At 47.8% G+C, this 17520-nt stretch overlaps 1 protein-coding gene across 1 annotated transcript in view; it reads left to right on the top strand.

Moving 5' to 3' along the window:
• NTN1 (netrin 1) overlaps positions 1 to 17520 on the top strand; it is a 117896-nt gene that overhangs the window by 68251 nt on the left and 32125 nt on the right. Inside the window, exons 3-4 of the mRNA XM_026075745.1 lie at positions 12712 to 12861; positions 16402 to 16455. Coding sequence (XP_025931530.1) covers positions 12712 to 12861; positions 16402 to 16455 — 204 coding nt within the window. The remainder of the gene's footprint in view (positions 1 to 12711; positions 12862 to 16401; positions 16456 to 17520) is intronic.

The raw sequence follows: 17520 nt of genomic DNA, 5'->3' as shown, positions 1-17520 counted from the left end.
TTGGTGATCCTGGCAGAATTTTAAATTTGTTTTGAAGGATTATTGGCCTATGCAAAAGAGCATTCCCAACTTAGCTGACCGCGCTGGCTTGTACACCCAAAGGTATAAGATTTTGACATTACTTTTTGGAAACACTTTGGGTTCAAACAGAGAGACAGTGACTGCAGTCTCTGTGGGATGAACCTCCAGTTCCTGGATTTGATGGGTACGGATGCTGATTCCTCCCACCCAGCTGCAGGCATTTGGAGTAGGGGGGTGGACTAAAGTAGCTGGACCCCATGGCTCCTTCTGCTGTCTAGAGATGACCTTAGAGGCCTGGAGATGGGACAGTGGGACGTGTTCCCTGTCTCTCTCCACTGACTATAGAGGGAGCTGCTTGATCAGCTTAAAGCACAGAGTTCATTTTAACATGGCTAAAGCTAAGGGAGATGAATCTTGTTCCTACTGCCTGGAGCTTCACTGAGAAGCTGAGGGTGCAATAGGCAGCCAGGGTAAAATCCATATTAGAGGAAGAGGAGCAAAGGCTGAGGAGGGGCTCCACAGTCAGCACCGCACTGATCTCCCACTGTTGTCCTCCTCTGGCTCCTACAAGCAACATCCTGATGAAGAATGTGGAGAGAACATGGAGGATCAGCCTGTGTTTTCTTTCCTTGCAATGCGGGGCAAAGCCACCGTTACCAGAGGTGGGTTGGCAGACATGGTGTGGTCTGGCAGAGGACCCGCGTTGTTGGTGCTTCTCTGCATCCAGCTGCCTGCAGGCTTAGGTGGCAGTTAGTGTCCCTCTAGCCTGAGGAGATATCTCCTGCTCCCAAAGTCCAAGACCCAGAGCTGGGAGCATCAGACAAGCTCACAACTATCATATCCCAAAGGCACAGGGACTACCGAAAGGAACACCTCAACCAGCGACTGTCTGGGGGATTCCTGAGCAGGAATTAGGACTTACTTACCCTGCCATGCCATGGACTGGCTTGGCCACTGGAAGATGTCTCCTGGCAGGGCTCATGTCCCTGCCTTTCCTCATCGTAGCGAGACATCTCTGTGTACGTGGGTCACCAGACTCTATCCCATCACCACAGGCAACTAGGCACTTCTAGACATCAGTTTGTTAGATCTACCCTTGATGTCCACTTTAGAAGTAGATGAACTGCATCCTAAGAGAGACGGTTTCTGTCCCCACAGCAGCCTTGTATTTATCCCCATCTCTAGTCCCGCTTGTGTGTTTTCACACAATGAAGTCCAAGGCAATATGGTCTATGAATGCCACTGAAGGAGTTGCCTTTCATTATCAAGATTCCTTCCCTTCCTTTTCATCTATTCTTCTTCTTTGAAGACCAACTGGAGCTACCATTTAGATAAGAGAGGAGCCAGCCCTTAGTGCTGGCAGGATTTGGATCAAGTTCTTGCATCAAGACTTGGTCATCTCTGAAAAATGACATCACTGGAAAAGGCCCAGACATTCATGGCATTGATCTGTAAAACACTGGAAAAGGCCCAGACATTCATGGCACTGATCTGTAAAACACAGACTTTATTTTCTCATTAGGGCATGCTCTTCCTTTGCTGTATTAACTTTCTAGCTATGTTTCTATACTGCGTTTGTTAGTGGCTATGCCTCAGTCACCCTGTTCCCAAAGGCCACATAACTCTTTGTATTGATATTATTACAAGTGTTGAGTGCTGGTTTATGTTTCTACATCTAAAACTTGCCATCAGCAACTCCCAGGAACACACAGACCAATCTGAGAAAGTTCATAGAATTGCATCTTTAATCTGTCCTGTGTGCACAGGCACTGTCCTTGGAAATGTCCTGGAGCAATGCAGAGCAGGCACCACATCTCACAGGAGGCCTGAGTGTGTCTACCATAAAGTACAGCCACCTCCAAGGCACACGGAGGGCCTCCGTGTCCCTGGGCAGGGCTACACCATTCACCCACTTGGGCTGGAAGGGTCCCAACCTGGAAAAGGGACACAATTATTACAGAAACTCTTAAAATATTTTGAGTTTGTAGCACAAAAGCATGGAAAAGGAGTGACTTTTTTTTTTCTAATGAATACTCCAGCTTGATGAAACACCTCTATGTGGTCATGCCAGCTTTTACACATATGTGATTTTAACGACATTTAAGCATCTAATTAAAGCTAAGCAACCGCTGATGTGTGACCCAGAGCAGGAAGAGTTTGCTGCATCATAGCGGTGGAATATTCCTGTGGCTCAATGCAGCTATTGAGACACTTTCTAATTGTTTCAAAACAGATGGGACTCTATTTGCCAACCTTCAGTCCTGTTCTCCCTTTCATGCATGCGTTCCAATTCCAAGGACTGTCTAATTAAATCTAATCTACGTGAGCCATCAGCAAGGAACGAACCAAATGTCAGGAGCTCTGTGCAGTCCTTTCGTCTCCAAGCCGAGGGCTGTTCCATCACCTCCACCCAACGTGTGAGGATACTACCATGTGTGGTTGTTGGGGTCTGTGCCCCAGAGCATTTAGGAACCACAACTATCAACCCCGAATTCACATTTGTAACCCCTGTTTATCGAAGTCTTCATACTTTTCAACTTGTCTCAGGGTGATTTGCACCTCTGAGTACCTGGAAGTGCTCCAGCATTGGTGCTCGTTCTGCATTTCTGTGCAAATTATCTGGAACAAGGGTAAAATGCCGCTGTCTGATCTTCCTAGCAAATTCATTGCTGACTTTCTTCTCTCTCTCTGGCTTCCAATCAAGGTTGCCCCCCCCAGCATACAGCAGCATTTAAACAGACATTTGATTTCAGTGGAATAAATCTGAGGCAGTCTTGAATCAAAACCTGCATGCTCAGAGCGAGTGAGCACAGGGGAGAGGACCTGTGGGATCCTCCCTTTCCAGGGAATAGCAAGGGACATCGGTCTCTGTGAGGAAGCTCTGCCATTCGCATCCTAGACAGAGCACACATGTCTGTGCTCTGGTGCACTACGGTCTCCAGAAGTTGGCCTACAAATTCATTAACCAAAAAAAGAAAAAAAAAAGAGCGAGAGAGGAAAAAAAGAAGAAAGAGAGAGAGAGGCTTGWCTGTGCCTGGTGATAACATCAGAACAATTCACCTCAATGCCAAAAATATGCTTAAGCTGCAGCTGTCTTAAAGCTCCAGGGAAGTCAATAATTTCACATATTGCTCCCACCCAGGCGCTTTCTCTGCATGATTCGACCCCTCTGCAAGCCCTTACTCTTCAACAGGGACAGGTCCTTTCATCCACCAAGCCGGGCAGTTCCAAAGGAATGTCAGCATTCCCTGCCTTCGTCAGGAAAGCGGGAGCTGTTTCTATGCCTGGGCCCCCCGGTCTCCTCTAGAAAGCCACGTCGACACTTCCCAAGCTCTTTTCAGCAAAGCTTCCCTCCCTTCTAGGAACATCTTCTTTTGGACTTCCTGGTATTGGTAGAGACTAACTCACATTTAAAGTAAAATTTAAAACAGACCTAGTTTAGGGAAGGGGAGGTGCAGAAGGGGCCTTTGACATATCTTCAAACAGACTGGGAAGACATCTGGACATAAACAAGACAGCATCGCGCTGGGACAGGGCCTGACCTCCAGCGCAAATCTCCATGCGTCACTCTGATACGTCCGCTCGGCTTCTCCAGGCCAGCATCCGGCACCGGCATGCGCCCCCTCGCATCGGAAATGTCCCCAGCTCCCCGATCGGGTCTTGGCGCAGCAGCAAAGCACATGTGTGCCTTCCAAGGTGCCAAGGGCTGAGCTCTCCCAGACACCCTCCTGTGGAAAGCACCACGCTGGACTCCCGCCAGCACTTTCTCCTGTTCAACAGAGCCAAACCGGGACCCAAAGCAGGAGCTCCCAGGAAAAGGAAAGTGCAAAGAGAGCTGGTTTAACCTGAGATGCATCTTGGTGGCAAAGAGATAGCTCTCATTTCTTTTACGACAGGAGAGCAGGAAGGACTGAACTGAAACAGCATGCAAAAGGTCTCCAGAAAGAGAAGGAGCCGTACTAGAAACTGCCAGAGACGTCCTGGGCTCAGTGTGGTGGGTGCAAGGTGCTCTGCTTACTTCAGAGAGGCCGAGATGTCACTGGAGGAGGTTTGGCTGAAGACCTCAGAAGGAACCTTGACTTCTCCACCACTACTGCAGCTTGRAAAACTGTCCAAGAGATATCTCCAGGCTGAGTCCCAAAGCCATGCTAGGTATTTGAACGATCTAATTTTTCGGGAAAGTTTAGACAATATTGATTTCCTGACAGGAGCTGTGAGTTTTCTGCATTTCTGAAAATTACATCTTAAGTCTGGGGCCTACAACTTTCAAAACTGTGGTTTTCTCAAGTTTGGGTTTGTTTTYTCAGCAGAAACAGATCCAAAAGTAGTTTTGAAGGGCAGATATGGACTGTGGCTTTCAGAAGTGACAGAGTACCTGGTGTGAGACATAATAGAGGGGAATTTGCACCACTGTTGCAAAAAAACAGTTCTCCATCATAGGTCTGAGGCTCAGAACAAGAAYTGCTGAGTTCATTTGCATACCCAGACTTTTGAATGTCACTGAGACAGAAAAAAGGAAGGGAATAATTTGCCTTCCTCATAAATATTTTCAAACTGTTGAGATAATTTCCTGTTTCAAATCAGTTATAGAGAGTGACAAATCCTCCAAACTGTCAAGAATTGAACATTAAAACAAATTTCAGTCCAGGTCATTCAGCGTATCTTTTTCTGATATTAAGCATAATAAAATTGAAAAGATTTTTTTCTCATTAGAAAAAAAAAAAAAAGGGAAAGATATTTTCCAGTTAAACATATAGTTCTCTGAACATCAAAAAAATCAGTGACCCCTGGATTTGTGTCCCAGGAGTTTTTACTACAATTTTTCTCAGACATTTAGGGCATTAGAATATCTCTCCTCTCTGTGGATTCTTTACTGTCTGATAAAGGCTGTGCACACACTGAAAGGTTCCCCCTCTTGAGCTATTTCCAGGGTTTCTCTCTCATCTATGCAGCCACCTAGTTTCATGAGGCTTGTGGCAACCTCATTATCTCTGATACTTTTGCTCTGCTGCCAGATTTGACTGAAATATTATTAGTGGGAGAATATGCTTGTAGAAACTTCATTTCCTTAGGAACCAGGCTAAAAATGCATCAGCACAGAAAAAGTGGTTTACTTTTTTTAATCTAAATGAAAGTATTTTCCAGTCTTCTCTTTCTCCTCCAAGCAACCCTTCATCATGGTACAGCTACACAAGAAGCAACCATCTCCCCCGCTCCAAATGAGCGGGTTGAACATTGTCTTGATTTGAGAGACGCGTAGACACAGGGCCTGGAGACTGCATCCCACTGCCAGAGCTGCTCTGTGCCTGCATACCTGCCCGTGGGCATCTTTGATCAGAATTGACATTTTCCAATGGAAAAATAAATGGGGCAACATGCACCATGGCTGCAGTCGGATGCAGCAACACAACCCAGGAGGAGGCCAGGGGACACACTGAATGCCAGTTTTCCCCTACTCCTTCACCACAGCATAAATCTGTGGGATCTTGTGTGGTCAAGATGCTTTGCCATTAAACACCATCTGACCCATCCCTGCAGGAGTGGCATAAGCCTCCCTGCAACTGCTCAGGTGCAGCAAGAGCTCAGACAACACCCATGGCCAAACTAACTTGGTGAAGCCTCCAAAGGAAGGAACGCTGCTTGTTTCAAATTGTTTCTCCAAACACAGAAGCCAAAAGAAATTTGCTGCAAAAGCCTGACAAAGTCAGGACTTCAGGACAGTGGCGAGCTGAGCTTCAAGGTTGGGATCACCTTTTATGTGGATTACAGCGACGGGAGGGCAAGGGTGCGCACCCCAGGAGTTCAACATACCTTGAGTTAGCCAGCCAGACACATTTCCTAGAATCAAGATTTAAACTAAACTTTTGAACTAAACACAGAATAGCATTAAAAAAAAAAAAAAAAGAACAACCCAGAGACATGGTTAAGTAATAATATCTGAAATATACCTCTAAATATTAAACATAAGACTAAGTGAAATATGTTTACTGCATCAAGATGATGCATATTGCATTATTGAAGCAACAGGCAAATTTAAATTGATCTGCTTTGACATTTTTCTATTAAAAATATTGTTCAAATCAAAGCTTTCACACATGAAGTTTGATTTTGGTGCATTTTCCAGTAGAAAGCTGTTGTAGCTGCCTTTTTTACTCTAGCTGGCATTTATGGAGGAAAGAAGGAAAGCAAGAAAAAGGAGGCAATTTTGGCCATGATTCTGGAAAAGCATTTAAGAATATTGTTAAATATAATATGGACCTAAGCCACATTGGCTACATGAGGCTTAAGTTCATACTTAAAAATGAGCAAGATTTCCTGAAGAAGGATCTTTCTCTGAACAAGAACCTTAATCAACGATTATTGCAAATGAAGATAAACTTTTTTCAGTTTAACTCATTGCTGTTTTTCTGCTCAATGTGCTGCACAGTGCAAATCATTCAATCACTGGGTTTTAAATCTGGACATCCCAAGCAATATGCTATCACTGCAGATACACTGTGACATGAAGAAATCTAGACACACAGTGAAATCAAGCCTTTTTTTCTTCTGCTGTTGTGTGGTCAAATGGACTTTTCATCATCCTGAAAAACTTCCAAGGAAACAGCTTCCTTGAAAACAGGAAGATGCTAATTCTCAAAAAATGCAGGTCCTTTCAGATACCTTCTCTAAAAAACATCGCACTTGATGAGAGCTAATCCTGGAGATTTGTTCCTCTGTTTACCTTTCAACACATGTGGCAGGAGGAAGATTAGCAGCTGGGAATACTTCTGACCAAAATTTAAGGGTGGAACAATATTTGCATTTTTGTCATGCTGTTTGTCAACCTTCAGAAAGCCAGATAGATCCCCGCAAGTTAAAACACTTTACCAGGGAATTTTGCATCCTTTCATGAACAGTCTCAAGTTTTGCTTTCAGACTTTTTAGTCCCAAACCATCCAAATGTCAGCTGAAACATAAAAAGTACCATTGCTTATGCTCTAGCAGACAATGGTCTGTCTCTCCAGATGCATGCATATAATAGTGGCTTGTCTTGGAAGCTTCAGACAAAGATATAAAACTCTACAGCAGACAATTTTGCAATAGCCTGCCCCCAGGGGAAATTTCTTCCTAACTGCAGGCAGTTAGTAGCTGGCTTGGAGTGCTTATATCCGTATATATATTAATCCCAGCTAATGTAACTACAGATGTTCTCATTCATAGGCCTATCTAATCCTGTTGGGTCTTTGCCATGGTGTCTCGTAGCCTGAGTTCTACAAGTTAATTACGTGCAGTGCAAAGAAGCATTTCCTTTTATCATTGAAAAAGGTTGCCTTTTAAATTCATTGAATGTCCCTTTGTTCCTGTATTTTAAGGACCAGTGAAGAGGAGCACCTGTCTGACCTTCTCTGCACAGTGCATTACTTGGCAGCCCTCCATCGTCTCTTGGCAAGGCTCTTCTAATCTTTTCCATCACCCTCAGATGGGTGCCTCTCTGTGCCTTTCACTCCGGTTTCCCAGCTGAGGATGCACTATTGATTTCTATAGTGTCATGATATTATATTCAGTGTTACTCTCTACCCCTTTCATAATACAGCCTATCTTGTTTGCTCTTCTGAGCTCCATTGCAATCAGCCAGATGTTTCATTGACTCCTAGATCTTTCTCTGGAGTGGTTACAATTAATTRGGACCCTTCAGTGTGTATGAACCATTCTGCTCACTTCTTCCAATTATGCATCCTTCTGTGTGTTGGCTTTTATCTCTTACTCCATCACCCGTTAAGTCAGCTTGGACTGGTCTCATAGAAGACCTACACTGTCTTCTCAAGTCTTGGCTAGCCAAAATGAAGTTGGTCATCTAGAAATGCTGTTACCTCCTTGCTTTCCAGGTGACTGATGTCCTATAAGAGAAACCAGCTTTTGTGGACAGAGGCAACTGAATTGCTACCCTCATTCCCCATTAAAAGCTAATCATATGCACCTGTTTCTTGTTTTCTGCTCCATAGCCAGTTTCTTAAGCATGAAAGAACTTTATTTTTCACTGGTAATTCCTGGTCATCACTGCCACAAATACTTACCACAAGTTTTTCTTAAAGACTTTCTGAAAGAGCTACTAAATCATTGCAGTTGCTTGTCTTCTACCTGCTGCTGTGTGAACTAATAGATTAAAGACATACAATTTTTTTGCATCAAAACCATTCTTGTTTGCTCCTCTCCCAACATGCTCACCTGAGCAGTGCATCCTCCTTTGTGGAATGATCCTTTTGTGCAAGGCATGAGGTCACAGAAGCAAAGTCAGGTGTTATCCCCCTTGCTATCTCTAACAACGTCCCAGGCACCCTCTTTCTGCAATTCGTGATGAATTCTCAGCTCTGCTGCTTCATGGTCTCTGCTTCACTTGGTGCTGGGGACTGCGGATATTCTGCATCGCAGTGAGTTATGGACAAACACTTGCATCTGTGGAAAGTATGGGCATGAAAACATGTTCAAAAGGTCCATGACACATTGTCAGTAAGAATGCCAAAAAGGTGTTTGCACTAATCACATCCCCTTTGTGATTATAGTGTATTCTTTCCTCAATTTGGGGTTACAACCCAAAGGAATTTGAATCATGCTAGAAAAACTAGCATTAACCACCAGCAGCTCAGCTACTTCATTGCTGGGGAACGAGAAGAGCCTGTAATTGCTGGCTGCAAGTGTTTGCACTGGCCAAGGAACTGCAAATTGCCTTTAATTGCTTCTAATTGCTGGCAGTGGTTCAGTTCCTCCGGGATAGGGACCACAAGTATGTATGTACATCTGCAGGCACTCTTTGGGCCAGTTCCTACCTCCCCACTCTAGAAGAGTTGAGTTGCTGCTGATTCAAAGGGTTTTCTGGAAGATAGAAAAGCCAAAATGGGTTCACATGTTTGAGGATGTTGCAGTCGTCCTGGACATTCAGGGTCCTGAGCGTTTTGGCAGTGTGACCTCATGCTGCTAACAAGAGTTTGGGACTGGTTACAAAAAGCACATCCTAAAGCCCACGGAGCCCTATGGCACCTCGGAGGGAACCCTCCACTATCAGATGGGGGTGTCTCCCATGGAGCATTGGCACAGCCCTGGGATGAAGSACAGGTGATTTGCAGCTCTGGCACTCAATTGCTCTGCAACCTTGGGCATGTCATGTGTGCCCGCGGGGACGCCGTTAACGCCCTCACTGCAAAGCCCTYGCGGGCATCCGGCTCCCAACGGGGAGAGAGTAGAAAACCTCAGACAGACACGGCTGTGAAAATAGCCACGGCAGCTTTGGACAAGCTGTGCCGAGGCATTACCTCATGAGGGAAGGAAGCAGCGTTTCCATTTATTTATGTGGTGTCCAAAAGAGAGCTCAGCGCTCTGCAGACCCGCGCCTGTCCTCCAAGAGCCTGATTCTGCAAATCTTACTCATCGCAAAGGCTTTTTTTTTCTTTTTTTTTTTTTTCTTTTTTCCCTCTTTCATCAGCATGGTCCCACTGAAATCAGTGGAATCCATTCGCCTGGGTGAGGATTACTCACAGGATGGGGGTTTGCAGGCGATGCCTGAAAGCAGCACACGCAGCCCCAGAGGGGAACGGCATGTAACATGAGGCATGTTCCTCTCCGCTCCTCCTGCCCTTTGCCTTTTCTTGTGTAACCCTTCCCTGCTTTGCTCACATTCATTTTAACTCCTGCCTCTCTGCTCCCTGTCCTGTCTCCTGGTCTCTCCTCTTTAACTCTTTTCCTTCCTGTTCCTTTTAGCTTTTTTCCAGCTTTTCCTCACTGTGCTTTGATTTCCTCTCCCACAGCAGTTTTTGAGCCATCTCTTGTGGCTGTAGTTTGCAGCATTTCATACCTAAAAGAGCACTTCGCCTTGCTCTCTGTGCTCATCACAAACCACACTGATTTAATGTTAAAAAGGAGCTGTTTAAAAGTTTCCAGTGCAAACTGATAAGTTTGACGGAAAATCACGTTTTCTACTACATCCAGGTTTTCAAGCGGCTGAGGCATAGGTGGGAGAATAGGACTTTTAATCAAAAAGCCCAAATCAGAAGTGTTAGGGGAGGAGAAGAGCGGCAAAAGCTTTCCCTCCCCACCCTCCYGTATGAAAAATGATCATTTTTTGGCAAGACTCCGTTTCTTTCTGTGTAGCTCTGCTGGAACCTGAGGGCCAGGCAATTTGCTCATGCTCTCACCTCTCTCCCATCTCACCTGGCCGCTGGGTTACCCTCCGGACATGACACCCCGGCCACGGAGAAGGGAATGAGTATTCRCATCATCCTAGTGCAGGGGGATTTCCCTGCACAGTTCAAAACCTGCGGYGCTGGACCAGCCTAGGAGGTGCTGCCCAGTAACCCACAGCAGGCAAAACAGGTCAAACTGGGAGACGCTGGGGGAGTGAGCAGGAGCAAACTGGTGACAGTGAGTGGGATAGAGGGATGGCTTTGTATTGGCACACGAGGACTGTAACTAGGAATAACTGCAAGAATTTGCCAGGGCTTCTGGATTCCGACATTATTGCTGTCACCTGGAGGTCGGGGCTGCTTTCTGTGCGGTGCAGCCAGAGCCCAGAGCTGGAGTTGCAGGATGGGCAAAGAAGGGCTGTGATGGGGGCAGGGCTTGGAGAAGGATGCTCTGGCCGTGTATCGGGATGAGCTGTGCACTGTGGCAGTGAGCATGGCTGGGATGTATCCACAGTAAGCACATCTGCACCAGCAGCACCTGGTGGTACCAGGGGGCAGTTCGGCCACACTCTCCTGGCTGCAAATCTCTTCACTTGCAATTTTTTTCCCACTATTTGCCCTTCAGGACRGTTGGAAACATCAGTCCTTGGCACACAACAGCAGGCCTTCGGTTGAGTCGCACACCTTCCCAGGGAGAAGGGAGAGCCTTGCACAGCAGGTGCTGGCAGGGGCGAGCAGGAGCCTGCAGCTAGCAGGGCCACGAGGCCCGACATGGCACCCCAACGCATGCAAATGGGGACACCCAGAGGGACGTATCCATGTCCCAGTGAGAAATCCACTCCCCTTCCCTCTCTCCCCACCATCACCCAGCCCTCTGCCTCCTGGGCCCCTCGCTCAGTGGCACAGCTTCAAAGAGATGTTCCCGGCTGCCTGGGGCATTTTGATGGGCAGTGGTATGTGGTCCTGGTCCAGCTGGCCAGGAAAATAACAAAAGATGGGGAGCGACATCTGATCTTCAGCACCAGGCACAAGGAACAGCTGGATATGAGATGCTGTTCCCAAATGGGACAGATGTAATGTGTCTCAGACCCAGAGCAAGCATCTCAGGAGTGTGCAAGCCCTCAGCGCCAACCCTCATGGGAGCAGCATGCTCCTACGGGGGGATTTTGGGGTGTCTGAAAGCCATGCCCAGCAGCTGGAGCTCCTGGAGGCCCTCGGGCAGGTCTCCTGCCCACAGACTAGCCCCCTTCCAGGCCTATTCAGTCTTCGGCAAGGAAGGGGGGAGGGTTTTCCCCCAAATCCTCTTTTTGGCAACCAGCATCCACGAGGGATTTGGGGAGAGAGGGATCAGTGCTCCCCAGGCAGGGTTCTGGCTGGCTCCATCCTGAGGATGCTGCAGAAGAAAAGGAAAGCTTTCTTGCCTTTCCCTGCCACAGCTCAGCAGGGGCAGACCACAGTCTGGCACAGAGCTCGCAGCTCTTAGAAATCAGGGCTGTTAACAAATGTGCGAGGCCATAATCCTTTTGGAGCAGTGATGATAACAGGCCCCCAATGCTTTTTTTTTTTTTTTTTTTTTTTTAACAAACAGCTGCGCCGGTAAGTCCCACTGTGGGAAATGAGATGGTGAATGATTTCAAGTGCAGTATTTACATCCCCTGCCAAACCCTTCACATCTGCCCAGCTCCGCAGTCAAGCCTCCATCCATCTGGCCAGGAACAGCAGGTCCTCCAGTCTGTGTGCAACCCACAAGGGCATTTCCTTCCTGCGCCCGCACCACCAGCTGCCAGGGATGCTGCTCAGCAGGGAAAGGGCTCGAGCAACAGCGCTGAAAAGAGGTTTTTCATATCGGACGTGAAATGAATTCAGAACRTCCCTGAAAGCAATTGCTTCCTGCCTGAGATCTCTTGCACTGAAACACTCCTTGATTCTGCACCTCTTCCCTATGCCCCGACACTGGTCCAGGGAGCGTGCAGGGGGGTCAGAGCCGGCTGGGAGCGGGGGCAGCTGGCACTGCAGCTCGCCGAGTCCTGCCACATTGCCGCCTTGTCTGGTCCCCTCACTCCTGAAGTCCTGCGACCTCTTTCCCAGCACTTTTGGGATGCTGCTGTTGCAGCAGCCATGGTGGGGTGTCCTCAGAGCAGAGCCTCAGACTCCCCACGTTGCAACCCCAGGTCAGATAGGCAGGTACAGGCCACCAGAGCAAGGAGTATTGACGAAGAAATATGTCCCCACACCCGCTACTGTCTCCTCAGTGGGATTAATTGCAGCTGGGCCACCCCCATCACCTTTCCACCCAAGTGGTAGCTGTTGAACCCCCCTCTGCCAAATGCCACCTTTGTTTCAGGTGAGTGTGACTGCTGGCTGGAGGACACATTCGTGGAGAAGGTGGAACCAGAGCTGCCAGAGCAGCCGCCTTGCGCTKGGCAGCAGCCCAGCTCATCTTGTCCTCCCTGCCGCGAGCTGCCGCTACCACCACGTCGTTGGGTTTTGCTCTCGTCTCCTGCACTGACCCTCTTGTTGTGTGTTCCCCCCACAGAATGCGATTGCCACCCCGTGGGCGCCGCGGGCCAAACCTGTAACCAAACCACGGGCCAGTGTCCCTGTAAAGACGGCGTGACGGGCATCACATGCAATCGATGTGCCAAAGGCTACCAGCAAAGCCGATCGCCCATTGCCCCCTGCATAAGTACGTGGACTGCTTTTTCCATGTCTGTAGCACAGTGGAATTAACCTTTAACACAACCCACAGGAGCAATGCACACGCGCTCAGCTGCTGCTCTGCTGGGCTGTGAGACTACTAACCCCGGGCTGCGTATGTGCCCATGGCTAGTGAGCAGGGGAAGGAGCTGTCGGAGAATCCCAGCCGGGCACACTGGCAAAAATGGGCACATATACATCCAAAATACAACCCTGGCTTCCATGTAGCTCATTTGTCATGTTGGGTAGGTTGTGTGAGTGCATCTACAGCCGAATTTGCTGGTAACCCTCAAGAAATCTGTGATTTCACTTTGTAGACCCCAGAGGTGCCCAGAGAGCGCATTTGCTTTGTGGTACCTTATCAGGTCTGGATCCTGTGGCAAATCACTATAAGCAAAATTTCTTTCCAAAATCAGGCTATGCTGCAATGGCACAGAGCTCAAATCCGAGAAGCTGCTGRTTTGATGGAGCCACTGTCATAATTACGCAGCTGATGATAGCACCTAGGCTGCTAACTGGTGTGTTACACTCACACAATCCAGCCAGAAGCACGGGCTGTTTTGCTGCTTGGTTCCTTAGTTTTGCTTTTTAGTTTGCATTCTCAAGATTGCTTTTTCCATCTGCTCTTAAAACAACAGCAACAAGCAGCAGGCGCGGCTCCCGAAGTCTCTCCACCACCGCATTTTCCTCTGCAAAACTCCACGTTCCCATTTGACCCCCTTTGAACCCACTCAGGCTCGACGGCAACCCGTCCTGCTGAGCATTTGATGCCTGGGCAAAACACGCTTTAGCCAAGTGCTCCTCTCCGCGCCTGCTGCTTTTGCWGTTGTTGGCTCATTCAGGGGCTCACACGCATCACGCTAGATTTCTCCACCTGCCTCACTGAAACGATGCATCAAAATTACAGTGCACAAGGCAGGCTGGGAAGCGAGGGCTGCTCCCCGCCAAGACTGCCTCGCAGGCTGTTAAGAGGGGAAAAAAGGCCCAGCAGGAAAAGAAAGGTGAAGGTTGAAAGAATCAAGTCTTTGCCAGAAACCCACGATCTCTTCCAGCACTGTCCACCCCCAGTGTCTGCCTCACAGGGCAGCCGTTGCCAAATTGTGGGGTAGATAGCCTTTCTCCACCTTCTCTTACTGAAGCAAACATGCATTCCACGGTGGTTTTTGGTCACTTGAGATTCATTCTTCCCCATGTCGCAATGGGACGGCAAGAGCTCAGACCAGATGCCTGTTTCCCCAAGATGCTACAGTCACGGCTCCGGTATGCTTTGCAGCAAGTATGCGCAAAGGTTTATCATTAATCGTTCCCCCAGGGCCATGGTAAATCAGAGGGTAAATTGTTCCTTGCATCACCTCCCTTGGGATTCATTGCACTAAATAAAGACAGACACAGGATTTCAACATGATCAAACCAGGCATTCGGAGTGGGGCTGCGCTCATGCCAGCTGCCAAATCAGCAGGCTCGAGGCTGCGCGCCAGCGTGAGAGCCTGGCAGCGCTGCCCTGCACGGGGAGGAGGTCGGGGTCCCACTGCCTGCCTGGCACCCACGCGAGATGTTGCTGCCCCACAGCTCTCAGCCCCTGCTCCTACAGGAATTTTTTTCCTGTTATTGGGTTCAATTCTTTGTCACTATAAAATAGCTTTTTCAAGAGGCCAAAGCTTTTCATAGAAATGTGCTTCAAAGAACTTTAATGCTGCAGCCTGCCTATAAAGTCACTGCACAGTTCTTGGGAGTTTGATGCTGACTATATGAGGTCAATGCAGTTAAAATGAACATATGGGCCACTCATGATTTTCTCATCTTAAAAAAAAAAAGAAAAAAAGAAAAAGAAAAAGAGCACATTTTCATCCTTGAAAAATGTCAGTCAGCATATCCTATGTGGGTGTATGTGTAATTCACACACACACACACACACACACACACACACACACACACACATTTTATACATGCATAGCAGAGGGCACTTGCTTTCCACCCCTATCCACACTGCTGTCACATCTGGGACTAGGAGAGTGCCGATACAACATACATAGCGTGAGTCTATCCACCTTCTCAGCAAGAGCACAGTGACTCTCTGATTTACCATTGCTTATATTTTCCCTGCCCCAGAGACTTATGGCCACATAAAAATCACTTCACAGGGAATGATCAAGACTGCATGTCAGGTCTGCCTCCACTGCAGCCCACACTGGCAGGCATGAACACCCGTTAAACCACCAGCTTCGGCACGGTTGGGCTGGCTGTTCAGCTACCACCAAATTACAGACCGGGCATCTCACATGGGCTTGCTGCCTGGCTTGGATTGCATGAGGGTGAGCAATGCAAAAAGTCATGTAACGCTAATTGGGCTTGCACCCATGTAAGTCGCAGTCACTGCAATGCAGACAGACCTAGGCACGCCGTGCCTCTGCGGCTGGGTGGGTTCCTGAGGGAGCCACGCGAGCACAGATGGAGGCAGATACTGGCCACCAGCTGCTCTGATTCTCTCGTGGCTAAATTCCACTTTCAAAATCAGACAAGGGATTTTGACTGGTAGGCTGTTCCCCCACCCAGTTTCCTATGGATGCACAGAAATCGCAGCATTGAGCCCTGAATATGCAAAAGATGTCATTAATGAGAGCTGCATATGTGTACTGGGGAAAAACAGATCATCTTGCTGAAGTTGGGACCATATAACGTTCTCCATCTGCAACCCATCCCATTTGACATCAACAAGCACAGTCAGAACTGGGCATGAAGATCCAGAACATTATGCGGTTTCAGCTCTGTACACAAAGCCCGCCCAAAATCAAAACCAGGGGCCACTGCATTGGCAGCAGATATATTTGAATTTCCCTTAAATGTGGGAGATGATAACATTTCTGTCCCAGAGAATAGATGCAACACTTTACTTGCATCCTATCTCACAGAAAAGGAGTGGGATGTAGATAGCACTTCCTCAGATGTGAACGGAAACACCAGCTGGAAGGGAGGGACACCCCAGGATAGCGCAAGGCAGCAAAGTGCCCTTTTCCTTTTTTTCCACTGGGGCTGGACGCGTCACAGTCATCAGTTGTACTGCACTGCCTGGCTTGTGCACCCTCCAAGCCCCTGCAATAGCACATCGTCACTGTGGTGGATAAACTAAACTATTTGATTTAGCAATTGCAGCGGGTTGTAAGCGTACACCACAGCATTTGCTGGCTCTGGCACCACATCAGTTAGCTGGCTAGCTGTATGATAGTAGCTGGAGAAATCTGGAATCACCTAGCCACATTCCTGTTATTTTTAGCCACAAGACACAATTTTTGGTGTAAAATACCATTCTCCACACCCACTTGGGAGGCATAATTCTCTAGCATGTGTATGTCTGGTGTGGAAGTCTGTGCAGTCTTCTAAGGTTCTTGCAAGACTACAATCACACCTTGATTGTAGATGTGGTTAGGAAGGGCAAATGTGGTGTATGCATGGCCCAGGCTCTTGGGATCTGGACTAACACCTCCTTCTTTTATATTTTCTCCTCTCCTGCCTGCTTTGCCCTTTCCTGCAGAGATCCCTGCCGCTCCTCCCACCACTGCAGCCAGCAGCACAGAAGAACCTGCAGGTATGTTGTCTCTTCTTTTAAAGCCTCTTCATAGTGCCTTGACGATAAATGTCTTTTGAGTAATCATCTTTTGAGATGAAAAATACATTAAATTAATACACATACTCTGTTGCCTGTACTGGGATAAGTGGATACCTCTTCCAAAATGTCCAAGTCTTCAAAACAAGTGTGCAGCATCCAGAGAGAAGGGTGCTTCTAGGAGCAGGTAGGAGTGTAGAGAAGATGCAGAAAGATTTTCCCAGAGGTGGATAAATCCATAAGCACTCAGAGGTTACCCAAAGTGGGAGTGACACTTGATGGGAAAGAGGTAAGGACGCAAGACCAGCCTCTGTGTTCACAGTGCATTCCCGCTGGTACCAGGCGTGCTGCTGTTTCTGGCATTGCGGTGGCCAGGCTGGTTGTTGTGCAGCAACAGGAGCGACAGTTTGCTTCAGCCTGGTCTGGAAGGCTGGGGATGGCAGAGGGGAAGCCTGTTCAGCTCATGAGTCCTGGCTGGTATATGAAATCACAGCATGATAAACTGTGTTCAGGTATAGAAAATCAGATGTGAATTGACAGGGCCTGTCATATACCTTCTGGATCGAGGACAGTCATTGATTATCACACTTAAAAGGTTTTCTTCTCAGGAAAAAGTGCCGTAAGAGGGTAAGAGAACAGTTCAGCAGAGCTTTTCTTGGGGGACAAGGACTGGAGAAACAAAGATTCCTGAACAGAGAACAAAAAAAAACAAGGGTAGTTCACAAGCTTGCAGGCCTGCAGAGGCTGGGCAGCTCAAACTGATGGGCGTGCTGACACAAACATGGCTTGGAGGAGAAGGGCTCAGAGCAGCCCACTCTCCCAGGGTTGTGGTCCTGCCGAACTATACCGCTGCAAAGATTGGGGTGAGCGGTACAGGGCAGAGACACCCCATGTGCAGGAGAAATGAATTCTTCACCCCAGGTATCCCCTTCCTTACCTCCCAAGACCATTCTGGCTTGGAAATGCATGTGAGCCTTTCTTTTTTCTTTTTTTTTCGTCTAGATCCATGGATTTCTTGTGCTAAGTAATCTCCTAGATGCTGATATG

This window comes from Apteryx rowi, unplaced genomic scaffold, assembly GCF_003343035.1.
Source record: "Apteryx rowi isolate R43461 unplaced genomic scaffold, aptRow1 scaffold_41, whole genome shotgun sequence".
NCBI lineage: Eukaryota > Metazoa > Chordata > Aves > Apterygiformes > Apterygidae > Apteryx > Apteryx rowi.
The sequence above is the reverse complement of the archived record's forward strand: the minus strand, read 5'-3'. Positions and strand labels throughout refer to the sequence as shown.